The 22,095-nt window shown below is 36.0% G+C and overlaps 1 protein-coding gene across 2 annotated transcripts; it reads left to right on the top strand.

The window, feature by feature from the left end:
* The first annotated feature begins 3,600 nt into the window (after positions 1 to 3,600).
* LOC105327943 (uncharacterized) lies at positions 3,601 to 21,690 on the top strand. Of its 2 annotated transcripts, none has more exons than XM_011428626.4 (6): positions 3,601 to 3,914; positions 13,397 to 14,382; positions 14,954 to 15,093; positions 16,649 to 16,883; positions 18,245 to 18,498; positions 19,711 to 21,690. In XM_011428626.4, exons 2-6 carry the CDS (start codon positions 13,475 to 13,477, stop codon positions 21,636 to 21,638), a joined length of 3,465 nt encoding a protein of 1,154 aa, XP_011426928.3. In that variant the 5' UTR covers positions 3,601 to 3,914; positions 13,397 to 13,474; the 3' UTR covers positions 21,639 to 21,690. The 2 variants fall into 2 exon arrangements, with proteins under 2 accessions (XP_011426928.3, XP_011426927.3); XM_011428625.4 differs by lacking the exon at positions 3,601 to 3,914 and adding an exon at positions 6,086 to 6,383.
* The last annotated feature ends 405 nt before the right edge of the window (positions 21,691 to 22,095 follow it).

Here is a 22,095-nt window from a genome sequence, read left to right as displayed (position 1 = left end):
AATTATATAAGATGACGAAGGATCAGGTTGTGTTGATAGTCACAAGACAAAAAAAAAATTAAGATTTTGTGACGCATGCAGTTAATGAACTTGCAAATTTTTGAAATAAGAATGTTATATAATATCTGCACCCTTTTTATGAATGACAATTTAGTAGTGCATGATGTTATTGTTTCACGTGTATTTTGCTGTTGTTGTTTTTTTGTTTGTGTTTTTTGTTTTTAAACTAAAAATTACATAAGGGGCCCGGCGAGACTGATAATATCTACATCTGCATTTCGAGGTCAGTAATAAAAAAATCACATGTTATATATATACCGCATGCATGACCAAACTGAACTATTTTCAAAGAAGAATGTATGACCATAGTTGGAATAATGTACCTTTCTTTCCTGTTTAGCCAATACGATGTTAATTAACAAAGTCGTGCGAAAGAAATTAGTGTGTCCAATTAAATATACATGCATCTATACGAATATCCATGGTAACACATCCAATACATGTTTAACCATTTATACAGTTTGTAATGCATGTACATGTATGCGTTTATTTTTTTTAAACAGACTCAGTTCGCCATTCGTCACCCCAGCTTTGAGTCTTAATTCCACAGCACTATATTTTATTGCCGATCATTGCAATGCTGGTAATTTTGCTTTCATTAATTCTTTTTAATTTTATTTTGGCTTTGTTTATTCTTCATGATTTTTTGAAATATATTTTTTAAAGGGACTTAAACACAATTTGACTTAAAATTTTCAAATTTTATTTTTCGATTTTAAATGTTTATAATTTTATGATTAATATAGAAGCTTATAATGTTATGTCAAAATTTGAAAGTCAAATACAAAGTTATAGGCAAGATACAGAGTTCAGAATTCTTTGTTTTGTAAACAAAGCTCGAATATTGTCATTTTTTACATATGTGTTGTATTGGTGTAAGTTTCAATCAAATGTAACTTTTTGTTATTGATATAATAGTATTTAATAAGATACTGAGTTAGTTGAAATTGTTTTTTACATGTCATTTTGACTTAGAAATGGCAATTCTCTACATTTCTTTTCTTGTAAACAATTATAAGACTCGAGCTTTGTTTACATAACAATCTATTCTTACCTCTGTATCTCGCTTGTAACTTGACTTTAATTAACATTCAATATTTTGGTCAATCATTTAAAATGCACCATGCAGTAAACCATTTTAAACATAAAAAATAAAAGTATAAAGAGAACACGGGTAAGCCAAATCTCTGCCTATTGTATGATTGTTATATACATGTATAAAAAACATTTAGATTTCTTAATTTTTCTTCTTATTTTTAAGTGTTTATGCACCCAGGAGAGCAACTCAAAAAATAAACAGACACGTAGCATCATTATTTAAAAAAAAAAAGGAGAAGCCAGACAAAATTTGGGGGGGGGGGGTCATTATGTTTGTATATTTATGATTTATTTAATGATATTTAATAAATATAAGAAAAAGATACATTAAAAAAAAGTGGAGTTATCTGCCCCACACCACCCCGCCCCGACTCTCCCACGTTCCCTATGTGACTGATAAAGAAAATTATATCGGTATATATATAGATATTACCAACACACTTATAACGACATTAATTTTATATATCCATGTACATATGTAACTATGTCTATATAAGGGGCTTTATCGTCGTTTTCTTTCTATATAAAAAAAATAAATGTGCGGCTGCATGACTAATTGTATATATATACATGTATATATAGCCAATGAATGTCTTGTTTGATGGAATCGTAAAGTATTTAAAAATACAAATTTTCCTAATTGTCGTAAAAGTTAACACGATTTCTATCTCATTAATTTTAATGGGTTTAATTAATTGTGTTGGTCACGAATAGTGATTGAAATGAGAACGAATATAATTAATTACAATCTAAATTGACCGGATATACGTTCTGCAAAGAAAACCATATGGCACTATATAAAATCTGTTACAATTGTTTTTAATTAATATTTGCATGGTTGTTTACTAATTCAGCATAGTATGCATATAACAAAGAGAGGTCTGACTTTTGTCACATCCTTTTGTCTTATTTTAAAAGAATAGACCATATAGACAGATGGGGAGGGTTTATGTAAATAGCTATATTTTTATTTTAATTCAAACCGTATGTATACATGTCAACACACAAAATTATTGATTTTGTCTGTGTGTGGGTTGGTGGGTGGGGTGAGGGTGGGGGCTTAGGGAGTCGAGGAGAGGGGGTGGTAATAAGTGGGCGTTGAAATGATAAGACAGGTCGATGTCGATGAAAATGTTATTGGATCGTCTTAAACCGTAGAATTTGTTAGCGATACCTATATACTGTCTATCATATTCTTAGTAGATCCATATTTTTATATTATATTGACGAGATTTGAAACGTGCAGGATTTTACATTTTCATGAGTTTACAAATTGTGCTACTGTTCACACATTGGAAAAATGAAAATACTTATAAGCCACGGCGAAATGATGATAAAAAAATTATCAGAAGTCAACATTGTATCCTGTAATCGATCAAGAGACATGAAAGCACTTGTCGCCAAAGTCAATTTTAGATGTAATGATTTTGAAATACAAGTATATGCCCCTTCATATATAAAAAACTACTATATAAACTTTTAAGATTTATGTATAATTCAATTTTGTATTTACATATAAATTATGATATCTAAAGAGAATATACGTAATTTTTGCCTAGCTTAGAAGGGTTGACGGGGGGGGGGGGGGAGGCTGCTAGCTCCCTATTCCACGACATACATTACATCACCCCCCCCCCCACCCCCAAGCACCTCCTCCGCCTATCAAAAGGGTACGATTGAGAGTATATATGCATGGTACATGTAGTTGGCATCAATGTGTTGTGTTTTTAGTGAATGAGTTTGATATATGTTTTCCACGTACATGTACGTTTGGCATTTCTCTATTAATATATCCGTAATCAGAATAATTTGACTTTTATTATTCTGGCCACGATGTTTTGATTTCACCTGGGTTAGGAAATAAACCTGTATAACTATGTGTCTATATTATTATTGTAACAAGTTTATAAATGTGACTTTTAGTGTTCGATAAGGTAAGAAGTAGGGCGTCCTAGGGTCAAGACACTAACGGGTACATTTTAAAATATATATGAGAGAGAGAGAGAGAGAAAGAGAGAGAGAATCTAATTAAAATTAGATGTTAGATCCGCTCGCTTACTCGCTTGTGTAGCGAGTAAGCGAGCGGATCTAACATCTAATTTTAATTAGATTGAGAGAGAGAGAGAGAGAGAGAGAGAGAGAGAGAGAGAGAGAGAGAGAGAGAGAGAGAGAGAGAGAGAGTCCGAAACGAATTATATCGTCTGAGACAGGCAGATCGATTTTTATCCATTGATTTGTGTGATAATTGCTTGCTAGACTAGAGCACCTGTGCTAAATAACGGCTCAGGTGTGTATTTCAAAAGGGCCGACTGTTTATGTTTGGAGTTTAAAATATGTGACGTACTTCGCTATAACAATCGTGTGTATCGCTTTTCTGGCAAGTCTAGAAATATTCTATCAAGTCACGATTCTGGCCCTAGGGCTTAAACGCACATAGCGGCGCGTGTAGAAGGTTTCTTAAGACTTCTACAGCCGCGAGCAAGTATACGTTTTTTTTGGCGTTAAAGTTGATATTTCTCCCCCAGAATACTTACACTTTTGGAAAATTATACTGTGTCTATTTTTCGACCAATAAGTTAAGGTTTGTGAGCTTGCAATATGAACCTTTTCGGCTAGTAAAAGAATATATTGAATCAAAGTGAAAATCGGGGAAATTACATACATCTGAAAAAGAAGAAAAACAAAAGACAATTGTGAAAGTGATATATTTCACCTACAGCGATTTAGGAATGGAGTACGCTTAGATACATATTCAGGTAGGTGAATATATAGATATTGTATTGTATATTCATAGACATATGTGTATTGTTGAAGAAATCAAATAGTAGATATATTGAAGGAGAAAATATTGCAATGCATGATAGGTAATGCTAACATTGTAATTTATGAACTTAATACTTTCATTTAATTTTTCTTGATTCAGGTCAAATGACCGTCTGTATTTGCCGATTTAGCTGTCATATTAAGTATATTATTAAACCTTTTTAAGATATTTATATACCGGTATCTATGTAGCTCTCATTTTGTAAACATGTATTTATGCAATGGAGGGGGGGGGGGGTGTTCACATGACATTTTTTTCTCAGGACACCCCCCCTCCCCCACATAAGTATATTATTTATATATCTTGTTTGTTTTATAATGGCACTTAAAGGAGTCTATATATAACGCCCCCTCCTGGCCACAAACAAACCCACAATAGTTCGATTGTGGTTGACCTGTGTTATAGTGTAAGAGACAATATAATACAGCGCCACGACATAGCAGCACGACCTATCCATTTTTACATCGTATACTATATAAATATGTGTATTAATTCTATGCGTAATTTTATGCACACTTGCGGACATGTTATATGTGTGTAGAGGTTATACAAATAACCCCCTCCCACCAGCACCACCACCACCACCAGGCCCCCTTTCCAATTTGATTTTATAGATGACGGTTCAAAATTCGACATTTTTACTATGTAGGCACAGAGTGTCAATCTCCAAATTGGTGGAGGGACAAACTTACCCCAAAATCGTGACAAAATAAAACCTATGCTGAAACAAAATAAAAATAGATATATGCATGTACGCTTTCTTCGCCCAAAGCCATACTTTTACAAACACGTTGAAACTCCCAGAAAAAAAAATTAAATGACTTTCATATTTAGAAAGAAATCGATTACAAAGTGGAGGGGGGGGGGGGGGCTGCACCAACCCATGCTGTAAATTTCTACGTGCTGTCAATGACGGATTGGACCATGCCGCTCTCTATCCATCTCTTTTCCCCTTCTCTTTAACACGGCTATATCATAACAAGTGCGTGTAATTCAAAACAATGCACCACCCCCTCTGTCAATCTCTGCCGATCGAGATTGGCTGACAAGCTTATATAATTGTAGGATGAATCATTCATTAACATATCATCCTGGCTAATGAACTATAAACGCGGTCGTTGAACATACAGAATCGCACAAGGAACTTTATCGCTGATTGGGTCTTACAATGATAAATCACCATGCAAATGCAAGGCACCATGGGCACGTTAACATAGGCTAGTGTATTGACAAATTCCATCATATGTGTCTATATAGATATATCGGTATTATTTTTTTCTTTAACAGTATATTGTCCGTTGACTACATGCAAAACCACGTGTTTTATATAAATGATCGAAATTCGTCCCACAGTTAAAAGTATGTTCTCTTTTCATTCGCAACATTGTCACGTACGAAACAGCTAGAGAGACGGGCACTATATATATTATGGTCATGCATGCATGCATATGTCTTTTGTCGTTGCTATTTAAGAAAAACCCTCGGCCGATCGTGACTTGTTAGCATGAACCTATAGCATGCACCTGACAAATACAAAAACCCCAGAAAAACATTGTAAAATATATTAATATTTTTAACGGATACATAAATATATATATATATATATATATACATCAAACACACAATGGTCAGGCACGTAGCATCGTTTTTTAAAGTGGGGGGGGGGGGGGCCAGCTAGACTCATCCAAAAATTCTAACTTCAATTTCACTCCTTATTTCCTTATTTCCATCTCCTTTTTTTACATACTCCCAAAAAAGTGGGGAGGCCAACTCCATTATAATTCCATTTTTTATATGTGAATTTTAAAAAATTTGTTGCTGCGAGAAAAAGTGGGGGGGGGGGGCAGGCCCCCCCCCCCCTGCCCCCCCCCCCCCCCCCCCCCTCATGCTACGTGCCTGATGGTACAGATGACGTCCCTGATTAACATATAATAAAATTTAACAATGTTAATATTATATTTACAATATATAAGCATGGTAAGAATTTCAAAAACAATGTTACAATAATCAAGAATCTCATCTAAAAATAGGTAGCTGAATGATCTCAGGACAAACACGTGGTTTTGTTTATGTTTGTAGACATTTGACCTATTGAAAGGTCATTTCCGGCTACAGCGCCACCTGTAGAACGTCTAAAAATGTCACGATTGTAAAGAGGATTTGCACTACCTGATTCGGAAAATGAAAGGATTTTTTGGATATTGCTGGGTCTATAATGACTATAGATGATTTTTATGTCGATAAGTCAAAAGAGCCGTTGATTGAATTGTATAAAGCGCGAGTGTACAAGGTTTTTCATGTAAACATCGCCCTGTGTTATGACGAGGATAAACTGTGTACGAAAATATGCATGTCATCAGCGGATGAGAATGGCACATCGCAAAACATTAAAAAGGCGAAAGTAAGTAAATCTTGTTAGATTTTTCAGTTAGTGGGAGTCACAAAGCATGGGAAATGTGTTTTGATATGGAGGTTCGAGTCTGCAATATCTTTGTATATACATGACAATGTTATATGTCGCAGTAGTCGTGCAATGAGTGGCACCTTTTAATGACCTACTTGCAGGTGCAGTGCGATTAATCACCGATTTGAGCTGACGTTTTTATCGTGTGGGGATCAGTTAAAGGCCGAACATTTTACAAACGCCCCCTTTTTTACCTGTACAAACTTCAAAAAGATGCCGCTTGTCAATCAAGTTTGAAACAATAGCACCCAGTTTGATTGACGTGATCGTCCGAGCGTAATCTTGCCAGGTCCGCGGATTTCTGTTTACTAGCAATTAACAACGTTATCTTTGATATCTTCCGTCATGTATTAAAAGGGGGATTAAAAATTGAATTTTTAACATTACCAGTATTAACATTGTTTATGAAAAATAATTATTCAGTAATTGAAAATACGTAATTTATATTTCAATCATGTTGAATGCATGTGATCTAATAAATTCTACGAAGATGCATGATCAGCTCCAAGGCACATACACTCTTCTGAGCTACTAATGCTGTATTTACTGGTAATACACTCAACTGGAACTTGTTGCACGAAAACGTCATTCCATGGAAAACGAACTCCATTAATTCTCACCGTGTAATGGCTACCTTTACATTCCATATATTCGAACTGGTCGTATGGTTTTCTTATACAATTATATTTATTAAAATTACCTTCCTAAACAATGTCAAGGGCTAAACACAATGTACCGACTTATATTTTCAAAGCAGAATTAATTTACTGAATTTTTTTCAATTGTACTTTACGCACGTGTGCTTAGAGAAAATTCGGACGACACAAAACATTTCTTTATAAAATCGCTTCGTGTGGTCATTAGAACAATAACATATTCAAACTAAGACCAATTATGACTAATTATTTATTTCCTGTGTATTAATTTGCTTCCTGTGTATAGTGATTAGCAGCGTTCACGACCGCAGGTAGACTGCAAGCCCCGGAGGCTTTCACACCTCTAGAAATTAAGCCCCGCCTTCACCTGAGATTTACCACCCGGTAAAAATGTTCGGCCTTTAAGAGAGAGAGAGAGAGAGAGAGAGAGAGAGAGAGAGAGAGGAGTTGAGGTATGCATAGAAGTGTTGCTATGACTATCTTGTTACAAAAGATAATGAATTGACATGGCCGGGGGCCTAGAACCATATAGATCTTGTAGACTGGGTGTCTTATTGATATGCATGTCTGAGTAGTTGCATTTAATATTCTTAATTGACTGACATCCCAGTAGATCAGATTCAAACTCCTATACATTTAGGCTAGTATATAAATACAAGTATGTCATATCATTTAAGTCTTCAAGTACAAATTACAACAGATTTGGAATTTTCATTTCCATACATGTGTAATGATGGTTCATCTGATCTTTTGACATCGGTATTCAAGAAAAAAGATGTGTTAAATTTGCTGCAGCTCAGAGTTGCAGGTTTACAGGTGAATGCATTACAAATAGTTTTTTGCATTTCCTGGTCTTGCACCAATTTCAAAACCAAAAATCACGATGCACTATAGAGATTGCTTTAGTGCTATAGGTTATTAAATTGATACATGGTATCCTATACATGTATATATACATGTACTGTATTAGATATCATTCAATTAACATTATTAACTTTACTGTAACAGACTTTGCTTGTGCAGTTAATAAGAGTTGTTTATCAATAGCTTACAGATCACGTGTCTGGGTAAAATGCTTACTACTCTCTGCATACGAGTCTTGATTAAGTGAAAACAAAATAATGCATAAAAGTAGAAATATGATTACTTAACTGACGTTGACCAGGTGGCTTTTAGGTACATGTAAAAGTGAAAGTTAAAAAAATTAGATCATTAATTGCCAAGTTAAGTTCACTCCCCTCCCCCCCCCCCCCCCCCCCCCCCTCAACTACTTCCCCAACTTTTTCCTTCCCAATTTAACTCCCTAAATTAATTAACACCTACAGAAGACAGCACATATATATAGAGATGGCTTATGACTTGTATGATTTTTCTTTTGATATCAGGCCGCATAATATATACAATTATACAAACTCATAAATAACAGTTGTAATCGGTATTGTGTGGCTGGCACATTGATATATATTTGATTTTGATCCTACCTTATGAAGCAATCCCATTAGCAATTAATTATGGAGATATTATTGCATTTATTATGTGGGAATTAACCTCTTTGGCAATGATTTCCCCTTCCTGGAGTAATTCATCCATGTTTGAGTGTTATTGTAATACCAATATAAGCCTATTATCATATTTACAACTCAAATAGCTTACAGATTCATGCCACACCATGCACAGATTACATATGCATGCACTCAAGACGGTATTTCATGATCATGATTAAGCTGCATTGTGGGGATTTTTCGTCATGCTTGTTGGACAGTCGCTTAATTTCCAAGACGTGCAGAATAATGACAGATGCATATGCCAATTTTTTTTAGTAAAACCATTGAATTATGAATGAAGAGTACGATCAACAGCAGACGTATGTTTCATTAACACGGAAGTAAAAAATTTTCAAGCTGCAATTTCAAAGTTATTTTGTATCTGAAAAAAACATTTCATAGACATAAAAGAAATATAAAAGTTTAATACTTGATAATCATGACAAATAACATTCAATAAAAACATGAAATACATGCATTGATAAAAGATTTCTAAATCCAAACAAGCCCAAAACTCTGCCCATGTTTTCACAGAGGAATTGCATTATTTAATACCATTTATTTTGCATATTATTAATAATTTTCATTCTCATTTATGCATAGCTTAGCAAGGAAACTGTAAAAATTATATCTCAATGACTGTTCTTAATGGTGACAGTTATAGCTCTTCAAGTGTTGAATAAAAAGGAAACCTCATCAGGCAACTTCCTGGTTAAAGCCATTTGGTCAATTACCTGGAGTTTCCTGTTCCAACAGCCATTAACCATTGAATTTCATGGTAAAGAAAAATTCCATATATATATGGTATTTCAGCTTTAACGTTCAAATATCTTCTTATATCCTTATACGCTATTAATACACTCTTCATTTCAAGAAACAAGATAATCTGATAATGGCCACGACCAATCAGCTAGCCCTCTTAATAACACGTAGTTTATAGCTTTAAAAATCATATTTAAAAATTTAAAGTTAGATCCAGTAAGGTAATTTGTTGATCTGACAACACCCAGCCTCCTTTAGGTGGAATAACACACCTGGAAAAAGTCACTCAAATTAACAGTGGATTATTTGATTATCAAAGATATAATGATAAATAAACTGTACATATGTCAAATAAGCAAAACATTTGCAGTTTGGGGATAGAGAAGGAATATCTAAAAAACCTTATTCAGTAAGAAGCAACAAAAGCCCCTGCGGGATTCGAACTCGGGATGTACGGATCACAAGCCCGACACAATATCCACTCGGCTATGGAGTAAGTTACATGTTGTGGTCAATTAAATCCTTTTGATAAAAAAAAAATGTTGTTTCGATCAAAGGTCAGCCTTTTTGTGATGATGTGTTATTCTACCTTTATGAATGGTCAAGTGTTTTTCAGCTGTGAATATACCATATGGCAACCATGTATTGGTGACATGTTATAGTTAATAGTTATAATGGAAATTGATTACCGTAATAATGTACCAAGTTTTTAGAAAACTCTTTTCTTTATAAGACTCTGTATGATTATGAATTTTGATTTGAAATATGCCGTTATTGATGTAAAAAAAAACCCCCAAAACCATACAGCTATAAAACAGTTTTTATGATGGACACCAAACGCTGAATGTTCTCTTTTGTCTTGAATTTGTTTCTTTCTTTCCCAGTTTTGTTAAAAAGGAAATATTGAACAATTATTTCATGTACTGGCATAGGAGACAGTGTCGAATATTGTTCAATCAATTGACACAGCTGTGTAACACAGTATGGAAGAAATCATAAATTCTAGCACATTTTCATTAATTTTGTACCATACTCAGTCAATCAGATTTACAGTTTTTTGACATATTCATTAATGTATTGAACATGTTGGAAAAATCAATTTATGACAAGTTTATTCATCTCGTGTACTCAAATAAAAATACTAGGTTTTTTCATCAGAGTTTCTGAGTGTGACGAAAAAAGGTGTGGATTTTAATATAGTAGAAAGAAGTATATATTTCATATATGGCAGTCACTGACAGTAAACTGTTGTTTACCATGTATACTGGCCACTAGCAAGATCATACTCCCATTTTTTAAAAATCTTAATCAATAGTTGTGGGAGGACTGAGTTTTTGTTTCCAGAGATATTAATAATAAAAGAGAGAAAAAAATTTGACAGGTGATCTTCCTGCGTGTTTGAACCTTTTTTTATTTTGGTGTCAGATTTTTCAAATAATAATAACTCTAGACATGCTAGAGTTACAAGTATTTTTATTCTTGTTCGATCATGTTGGATGACGTGGGAGTTTATAAGGGAAATGAATTAAACCGTAATCTCCGTTGTTTACTTCTACCTGAAAAGGCCACCTTTACGATAAACATGTTTAAAAAGTGTTTGATGCAATTAGATATTGTATAATTCTGTAATTTTAGGTACTTGTAAAATTTACAATACATTTTTAAAAGAAAATATGTTTAATTTAGTAAAGTTAATAATTTATAATTCAATTGGCATTCAATTTTTGTGGATTTATTAAATGATGATTTTATCAATAACATCTCCTGTCACATATAGAGCTCTTGTGATGTACCAGGACTGTAACATTTGAATTTTCAAGGAATGACTCAATCAATGAAGAAACCATGCATTTACCAGTAACTATTACTAAAAACAGAGTGCCGCGATACTTATAAAAAAAACAAACCACTTGACATTCTGATATTTCATTATCAAAGGATTAAATTCCTGACATACTAGCACATGTATATGTATGTATGTACCCACCCTTTTATTTCTCAAAAGCATGTAATTGGAATAATGTTTTTAACTTAATTAGTAAATGAAAATCGTGTGGGTCAAATAAAAATGAAAAATTTCGATAACACTTTTAACTGCATGAGTGACCAATGAATAAACTGATTGAAGGCTTTAAGCTGTAGCATGATTTTGGGTGTTGTGTTAATTGAAGAGAACGCAAACGGAATGTGATCAATATATATTTATACCATCAATGTTAATATGGAACTGTACGTCGAAGCTTTAATAGGTGCTTATAGGTGTTGTCGGCAAATGACGATGATGGTAAAATGACGTACGAATGATGTAATGTTTCAGTGGCAATGTGTCGGAATGATGAGTGGGCCCCTGAAATTTTTAATCAAGTCGAAGAATAAACAAGGATATATCTTTGTGTGTCAGCTAATTGTGAAGGCATTTCAAAAATAATGTCATTTTACTCGATGACGTTGTTCACGTGTTCAACTTGACTTTTGAATTGACAAATGACTGTACAGGTATATTAAACCTTATAAGCAGCTGACTTTCAATTCGAGATGGATTTTATTGTAAACTTGGTGACTTTTAGAATAACAACTTTATTTTTAGAGGGAATATGAATATTAATATATTCAAAATAATCTTAAAAAAAAGAATTTGAGTCATTGTATGCAGTGTGCTTCGATGTCCTCTCTGTGCTCAGCAAGTGTGCAGGGTCTTTATCTGTTTTCTCATGGTTCAAAGGGAAAATATTTGTTCTCTGGAAAATACAACTTAAAGGCAAGTGTTGATACAATCATGTATTAAACTTTAGCATTTTAGAGAGGGTTTACATAGGGTTTGCCTGTTACCCAATCCATTTGATTTCTCAATAAAATACGTTTTATAAATTAAATTATTACACTTGACCTCTACACATTTTAAATTTAGTGAAGTTGTTCTATATATATATACATACCAGTATTAATAAAATTTTATAGTGAAAAATTTTAATTTAAAGATTTATTATAATATGTGTACATTTAATTGATTTATATGTTTTAATTTTACAAGCTACTTTGGACATGTAGGATATTAAAATATTGCCGAGTTAAATGTATCTATGTTAAGCTTATAGCAATTAAATTACAAAGTCGCTGTCAGAAAAATTATCGAAAATTTAGTATGACGAAAAACAGCACAGTACAGTGGTTTTAAGTGCTGGAATTTTTGACGTGAGTACTCACTAAACATTAAATTGTTTTCATGTGGTATAAATGGGGTTAAGGATTTTCCATATAGATTCAGATAAATTAATGTATAGTTTTTCCAGTTTCTCTTTTCATTTATTGATATACATATGTACAGTACTGGCACTTGTATATGTTTGATGGCCCTTTTCTCACTCATGACAATTGACTGGTGTTTAAAGAATGATCATGATGTGTGTGTACATTCATGTCTCAGCACATACATGTAGGTATTACCGTATATGTCCTTACTAGTACATATGTACATGTATTAAGTAGTATTTTACCTACCAGTATCTTAGGATTGTCTTAAAAAATTGAAGCAGAAGGACGAAATAAAAAAAAAAAGTAGAAGGGGGTCTTGCTTAAAGCTACTTTGTCTTTGAAATGCAATAATAGATGGGTAATTATTGGTGGGGGAATTCCCCACCCCCTCGAGTCTTAGAGATAACCCTGCAGTATCACTTTCTGTTGTTTTGGTATGAACGTGTACATGCATGCATTCATTCTGGTATGACATACTTCATCGACAAGTCACTATAGTGGACAGAGAGTTACTATTAATGGAAAAACCAGTGGTTTATGTGTAAAAAAATAAATGAATAAAACCGATGTCAGATTTTATACTTTGCTGTAGTTTTTTATGGTTTAAACACTTTTAGCTCTTCCCTCTGTTTGAAGGGGTGGAGGATCTTGATTTGGTGGCTGTAGGTAGGTTTAGATTGAAAGGCTTAAACAAGGAGAGCAATGAATTAATGATTGTTGTGTTTTGTGTTTTCAGAGCTACCTTGAATCCGTAACGGCAGATGGAGACTCAGTGAGTCGAATTGTCCTGACCCTTTCTCAATCTGATTTCGCCATGGTTCAGCAATTCCAGTCGAGGGTTGAGAGGGACTCTCAAGCAGTAGTGGATCTATCGAAGGACAATTCACAAGTGTGCATCTTTGGGAAGAAGGAGAATGTCAGCATCGCCCAAGCCCTGATAGACAGAATGGTGAAGAAAGACAACAGCATATCGCCCTGTATCGACATACGATTACGGGGAGGACATGATGAGAGTGGGTTTCATGAAGGGTCAGAATTTTCATACAAGAACGGTTCAAGTAGTAGTGGAGGTGTAGACTTTATGAAGGAAAATGGGAGTTCAACCTGTGGTGATGTAACAGAAAAGACGGATATATCATCGGTGAAACACCGTACAGTGGAAAGTGCTAATAAAGTTTCAGATGTCTCTGTGTCGGGGGGAAAGAGACCCCAACGGGCGCACGCTGCCCTGAAAAGGACCATGTCGGTGGGGATGGGTCCCCTTCCGTCATCCCTATCAGAGCCCAGAAAAAATCCCCTGACCAAGACGGTGTCATACGGCAATGAACTGAGACTGGCCGAAAACTCGCTGTCCAGATTAAAACTCTCTCATCAGTCCTCGACTTCTTCGGACGACGAAGAAACAACGGACGAAGAAGAGTACAACACGAAGATTGAGTTTGCGCTCAAGTTGGGATATTCCGAGTCACAGCTGGCATCTGTGCTGAAGAAACTCGGCAACAAAGCGGGACAGAACGAGATTCTGTCGGAACTGATCAAGCTGAGCACAACGAGTGTGGACAGGGACTCAAAGAGCAGCGATGAGGGGAACTCGAGTTTCTGTGCAATGGAGGGTTCTTCAGAGAACCTTTTGAACTTCACCCCTGAGAACTGTTTCGACCTTTCGGATTCTTCCTCAAATTTTCGTCATATTGTTATCGATGGTAGCAATGTTGCAATGAGGTTTGTACAGAAATCTTTTTTGATTCAAATCTTAAATGTAGTATTAATTTATATATTATATACAATATCTCAACACATGCAACATGTCAGTATAAAAGCTTTATAGTTTTGATACTAGTACCAGTAGCTTTTGCTGGTTTTATCTTCGTTTGATGATGCTTATAAGAGACAGACTTTTGGTAACTGTATATATTATTCACTTGGTCAGCTATGGAAACTAAGCATTCTTGCTTCACTAAGAAGATAATTGGGGGGGGGGGGTATTTAATGATAATCAAATTTATAACAGAATTTTATCAAGAGTTGTGAAATACTTTGAATAGATGGTACTTCACTCTCCAGATAATGGGAAAAAGGTACTTCACTCCCAAGGTAATGGAAAAAAAAGATATATAGTCTTTAATAATTCCAATTGAACCTGAATTTTATTGAGGGTTGTGAAATACTGCAAATAGATGATACAGCTGCGGGTGTTTGACAATGAATTGGATACTCTAGGAAGCCTCTGTTGCCAATAGTCGACACTGTAACAAGATTCAGGGTTAACAGATAGAACTCGTATCATTTACAGTCATGGCAACAAGGAGATCTTCTCGTGTCGAGGGATACAGCTGGCTGTCGATTGGTTCAGAGAACGAGGTCACCAAGCCATCACCGTCTTCGTGCCTCAGTGGCGGAAAGAAACCTCACGCATTGATGCCAAAATCACAGGTAACTGTTAACACCTGCTAAGCTATCCACTGTGTCCATCGAGTCAGAAATAACAACTTGTACGCTATATATTGCAAAATACCATCCCCCCCCCCCCCCAATAATCATGATAATAATACTTATATAACAATACCTTTATGATATTAATGACGGTAACAACCAGCAGGCCTTTATACCTGAGTGAAATTGAGTGAAAAAGTTGTGTATTAATTTAAAAAAAAATAGAATATTGCCATAGCATTGATAGATTGTCTGATTAATCTGATGTACAGATTATTAACTTGTGACGTGCAAAATAACTGGAATTGACAGGTTAACAATATATTCACACACAAGAACTTTTTTTCCTGAAGAAAACGTCTTCTCTCCTTACCTTAACATGTATCTTCATGAATTTAAAGTGGTGAAGAAAAGGCATCTTCCCAAGTCAAAGGTTTTTGATCCGCACCACTATGTGAGAAGCGGTGCGGATCAAAAACCCTCGACTTTGGAAGATGAAGAAAAGGGAGGGTGGAGGGTTATATTGGGGTGTGCAATTACATATAGGAAAAGCAAAGTTGCTAGGATGTAAAGTGAAGTAAAAATCGATAAAACCAGGGTATTAATTTGTCAATCTGTGTTTCATAACTCCTGATAAACACAGTTCAATAAGGCTAGAAAGCCGGAGTCAGGATGACAAAGGTAAAAATCCCCGACTAGATTAAAAACGGTGTGTACAAATTGACAAATTACGGCATCTTCCGGATTTTGCGCCCGTGTAATGGAAGCCAGAAAGGCAGAGAGTGACAAATTCCCCCATTTAGACAGTCTGTGATCTCCGGGCTGCCCTCCTCGTTAACATGTTATACTGGCATGAACACGAGACATGCCCTGCTTGCAACATATCTAGCAGTCAGGGAAGTCACGTCAACCAAGATATGTGGCCGTGATGAAAGGTCATTCGGGCATTTTTTTTTCTTCTTTTTATTGACATTGATCACCTTATCTTTGCTTAGAGAGAAAGAGATTCTCACGTTAATTAGTCAGTTATATCGTGTATAGGGGGAACTATTAATTTTCATTGAAAGAGGAAATTTCAATCTGTGTGTCGAATCAGTTCAGTCATAATTATTGGAAACTGAACATAGAAAACAATGTGGAAAAACCATTTCTTTTTTAACTTGATAATGAGAGAGAGAGAGAGAGAGAGAGAGAGAGAGAGAGAGAGAGAGAGTAGCATTACCCACAAAACTGTACTTAACCACATATTAAAAAAGGAAGATATTGAAATAGCCATGCAGAGTTTCATGCTCCACACATATATAGTGTTATGAAAGTGATACCTGATACCTGAAAAAATTTTTGTCACACTCTTCTGAAAATTGCTTTTCTGCAGAAGAACAATATTTTCAATATTGTCATCAAGCTGGTAATTTTCAAACATTTTTTTTTTTTGGTTTAATGTTGCCATAAAGTATTGAGAAAAAGTGTTTATTTTTATAAAAATTCCCCTTAATTCATTTTGCTTCATTAAAATATTTCCCTTAATTCAGTTTGCTGCATTAAATGCTTCCAGATCAGGAGATACTGTTTCAACTGGAAAAAGAGAAGATTTTGGTGTTTACACCCGCACGCAGAATCGGAGGAAAGAGAGTGGTGTGCTATGATGATCGGTACATCTTGAATCTAGCGTCGGACAGCGGGGGCGTCGTGGTCTCTAACGATAACTACCGGGATCTGGTCAGCGAAAAACCAGAGTACCGCAAAGTGGTGGAAGAGAGGCTTCTGATGTACTCCTTTGTCAATGACAGGTAGCCATTGTTTACTGTGGGGTACTTTCACTTTCATTTTGTCTTGGGGGGTTGGGGGAGAGAATTTACTTTGAATTAACTCATCCTGTTAACTTATCCTGCATCAGATAGGTGGTCATAATTTGATTTTAATTTTAGGTAATATTGACAGATTTCTCATATGTATATTTATACTTTAAGAATCCTTCTTATATGATGGTTTCCAACTTTTATTTTTGATTTACCCAATAGGAAATAATTGACAAAAAAAACTTAAATCAGATGCAGCTGTGCTATCAAAGTTTCCAAGTTTCTTTTTTTTTTTTTCACTTCTCACTTCTCACAAGTGTCTTTGTGTACGTTTAAAAGAATAGCTAATCTCAATGCTGATAGGTCCGCTATTTAAATAACTAATCTATTGAGGAAAGAAAAACCTGTTCTTCTTTAAACGTAACTTTCAGACACTTTAGCTTTTTGATCACATGACCACTTCATATGTTGTTGTTTTTTAATTTTGTCGGGGGCCCATTCAAAAATTTTCACACGCAATTGAATGCTAATTAAATGATGATTAGAAGTGATTTTTCAAAAAAATCCCTCTATTGCCCTGATATAACGCTGGCATTTCCTTGTAGGAGGAAATAAACATGAATCGCTATTAATAAACTAGGTAAACAAATAAAACGTGAATGGGGGGTTGTTATGTAATATATATAAATATATGCTTCATTCATTGATTTTTTTTAGCAATTTTATAAGTGTAGCTCTTTGCAAGAGATAGTTGTGGAAAATATTAGGTGAAACATAGAGCAAGTGTACTTAAAGGATTACTGCAAGAGAAGGTCTGGGAAACTTATCAATATTTAATATACAATATATACAATAATTATAATTATGCTTGATACTGCATGAACTATAAACTGGGAAATCATTAAGCTAAAAATATGTGATAACTAGAAACAATGTTCTGTTGTGACCTTAATTTTTTTTTTTAAATTTTTGAAAATTCCAAGGAATATTTTGCAATTTTGAATAAATTCCCTTGTGGAAATGAAGTTCATGTTTGTTCTTTTTTAAATTTCGGTGTGAAAGGTGCATTCGTTCGTTTGTTTATATGATAGAGGCTTATGGCTTGAAGAGGCCAGGGATTGGGCTAATTATGAAGTACAGTCAACATGATCCTTTGAAGTAGAGTGTAATTTTATAAACAGCACTAGCAAAGCTGATTTGTACATTTTAGATGATCAGTACTTGTATAAATCCAGGCAGCTTTAAAGCCTTGATGAGACAAGGAACATTTTTGTTTTGTGACTTAATTCTATGTCGTTGCACACTTCATGTTTATGAATGAGTTCATCATGGTGTTCTGTCTGTTTGTTTAGGTTCATGCCTCCGGACGACCCGCTGGGCCGGCATGGTCCGAGTCTGGACAACTTCCTGTCCAAGGAACCCCGTCAGCCAGAGCCCCTGCCTCCGATCTGTCCGTACGGCAGCAGGAAGTGCACCTACGGAAACAAGTGCAAGTTCTATCACCCGGAGCGGGGCAACATGCCCCACAAGATGGTCAACGAGAAGCTGGCGGAACAGGCCAAACAGAAAATCCAGGAGGCGCGGGAAAATCGCAAAACCCAGGATGGTAAGAAATCTGTGTATGTCTCTCTCTCTCTGTCTCTCTCTGTATCTCTCTGTATCTCTCTCTCTCTCTCTCTCTGTCTCTCTCTCTCTCTCTCTCAAAAGATGTGTTGCAAGAAGACCTAGTACATATTAAAGCACAAATTTAGAATGACATTGCTAGATACTTGCATAGTACAACTATTTTATTGATTTTTTTCATTTTTTTGGGGTGTAATATTCAATTACTGTGTCACGATTTTATTCATTTATTAGTAGACTGATCATTTCTGATGTAAATGTAGTACATGTACCAGTATTCATGTTTTCACTAAACACTTTTGTGATATTATTTAAACTGAAAATTGTCAAAACTGTTGGTATTGCTTTCTTTGATCAGCTGGATGAAATTTCCTACACAAATACTAGTACTTCAGAGTGTACTCAAATTACACAGATTGTTTTTCTTTAACCAGGAAAACATTTGTATACACCAGCACGATCAACTCGCCATTGTCCCACTGACAAACTGCCATTTAAAAAAAAAAATAAACTGATTTGTTTACATTCAATAAATTGGGAAAACTGTTTTTTCTTTTTTTAAATCAGGGAAGTTAAAAAAAAGAAATTTTTAGAAATTATGTGATTTATGCATGTCAAGGGCATGTGAACAAGTTCAGTTTCAGTTTCATCCAGGAAATCCTAGCTGTATGATCTGTGGCGCTATATTTCTATTCGTTTAGTGATGTCCCTGATTAAATTAATCATGTTTATAAACAAAATTCTGAGAAAATGTTACAAAAATATGTTTGTTTTTTTCTTTCCAAAATGTCATAGTGCATGCACACATATAGATTTTGCATCTGCCTTCTTTGAAAAATTGGGAAAATTCATTTAGAAAGTCATTTTGAAAGAATTTTAAAGATAAAAATGAAATCCCCCCCCCCCCCCCAATTTTAAAATTTAGGTACTCTCCACCATAAATACAGGGAACAGAATAACAGACCAATACTCTGCCTATTTCATTAATGAAATATAAAAGTGAACAAAATATATATATCTGCAACATATATATCTTTAAATCTTGTTTATGATAAATCAAGTACTTCAGCCAGTGATAGTTTGCCAGTTTAAACTCATTCAGCATGCAGCAAGAATAAATCAATTAATATGTCTAAATTGTTTTCCATTCATAGTTATGCTTCCTTTTATATTATACTCTATGTCATATTTTCAGGAAGTAAATCTAAGCAACCTTTGTGCAAGAAACCTTCCCGAGGTAAGATGGCCGTGTCAAGGACACAGTCACTTACCCCCAAAACTCACCCCGACAGCCTGGGAGCAGAAGCCCCGGTCAAACGCCACAGTGGGGACTTTGGCGAGGTGACGGTAAACATCGACAGCCGGGACCTGGAGAATGACGAGAAGTGGAAGAGTTACAACGAGAAACTGTCCGAGCACCGGAAACAGATGGAGCAGGCGGATATAGAACACCAGAGACAGAGATCTGACGCCAAGGAATCTCAGTTCAGCATGGTCACAATGCAGAGTATGGAGCCGTTCAACATGGCCAGTAAAATGGAGCAGCAATGTGGGTCAAGGTCGTCCTCTCCCATGCAGAGGTCAACACCGTCCCCGCAGCTGATGCTGCAGAACGAGGAATTTCTCAGCGGGCACTTGATGCTGGCCAAGAAACTTTCGGACGAGGCCGGGGAGACTAAATCCCACAAGTCAGAGGAGAGACTATTTAACCGAAGCCCTCCCATAGGTTACCATGGTAACAGCCCGTTGGCCACGCCTGTCAAGCAGAACAAGCCCCCCTCACAACAACAACACCAACCGCTACTAATGAATCAGCAGCTCCCTCCCCCTCCTCCTCCATCACACCAGCCCATCTCTCAACAGTTTTCCCATCCAGTGCCCATGCAGCACCAGCATCAGAAACTCAGCAGGCAGTATTCTCTGCAAGGACCTCAGGACCCTCGCCTTCAGCGTGGCCAAATGGCTCCAGCAGCACATTCCACCAGGACACCTTTTCCGCAAGAAAACTACGGAGCATTTGGGCTGGCAAGGAATCCCTTTTCATCATCAGAAAACTTTTCCACCCCTCCTCCTCCCTTTAGCGGCAGGCCCGAGCATCGTTACTTGGGAGAAGAAAGCGAGCATGCAGCTCTGGCCAGAATGCAAAGTGCGCCAGAGACGCTTTTCACAAGGAATGACAATAACTCGCACAAGAGGTTCGGGAGAATGGTCCGTCAAAACAGTTCGTCGGACACGCAACTCCATCTTCTTGGAGATCTGGATCTTGGACCGAACGAATACAGCTTATTTCCTGCGGAGGTCCTGGATTTCAACAGAAGATGTCAGCAAAATCAACAGTTCTCCTCTGGTATGAATGCACAGCGAATGGGAGATCCTACTCGTCAGTTGAAAACCAGGGCAGTGGGTTATACAAAACAAGAATATCGGTCGCAGCACGACAATGGAGAAACCAAATGGACTTTTGAGCCAGTCTTGGAGCATGGTGCCGCCTATAAGAGCCAGTTTTCTGGAATCCAGGGCATCGATGCGTTTGAATCGGACTATCCACCCACCCCGTCATGGCAAAACCAGGACCAGTTAAAATTCCCAGTGCAAGAATCTTATCACTGTCCACAACAACCTTATGATATATTTCACGAGTATGGAGGACTACCTTTCTCCCAACCACACAGAACTGTAGAGCATTGTCAATCAGGGGGCTTCAGTTTTCAGACACCAACTTCCAATTTACATGCGGCCCCCTCCAACTTTTGTGAAAGTCAACAACATTCCATGTTACAGAACCCCCCCTCCTCCTCCTCTTGTGGCAAACAAAACATTGGGGTCATAGGTCAAGAACACAAACAGAGCCTGTCCCGAACGTCGTCTGCAAATCTAGGCGGCCATCCAGCCCCCAATCAGCAAAGTTCGGCCATGAACGCAATGGCTTCGCCGATGATGGAAGGCAACGGAAGTCGACCAAAGTTCACGGATTTCTCCCCCATCCAGCCGACCGACAGTAGATACAATCTTTACTACCATTTGTGCGGACTCTTTCCCGAGCCCAAAGTGAGAAAAGTGATGAACGAGCACCCTGAGGAGACAAGTCCCCAGGTGTTGTGTGCACTCATCATTGGCATGTGATAACGTTGCGATGTGATACATTTTCAGACACAGGAGACATGAACTTCAGCTAACGTGCTCTGATGAAAAAAACTGTGATGTGGAAATGGTGCAGGTCTATTAATGAATGTTGAATTGAAATTACCATGTTTTTTTTACAAGGTTTGGTTATCCTATGATAAACTGAGCTGATTTTTTTCTCCCTCTTTTTAAAAGCAAGTTTAATTTTTTGGAGTTATGAAATTGTACAAATGTGAATATGTACTGATACCATAGATCTTTAAGTTTTAATGTACTTTACTTATGTAATGTTCAAAGGAATCTTTGAAAACTTATCATTTTAAGATGAAATTGATTATTGTACAAAATTAATTTATAATTGAATTATTTTATAACATATACTATGAATGAAATGAACCAAGTTCAATTCTAAAATGTGGTGCCGTTTATAACAACCAATTACTACAGAGTTTAAAAT

The sequence above is a fragment of the Magallana gigas genome, chromosome 9 (assembly GCF_963853765.1).
Source record: "Magallana gigas chromosome 9, xbMagGiga1.1, whole genome shotgun sequence".
Lineage (NCBI taxonomy): Eukaryota > Metazoa > Mollusca > Bivalvia > Ostreida > Ostreidae > Magallana > Magallana gigas.
The sequence above is the reverse complement of the archived record's forward strand: the minus strand, read 5'-3'. Positions and strand labels throughout refer to the sequence as shown.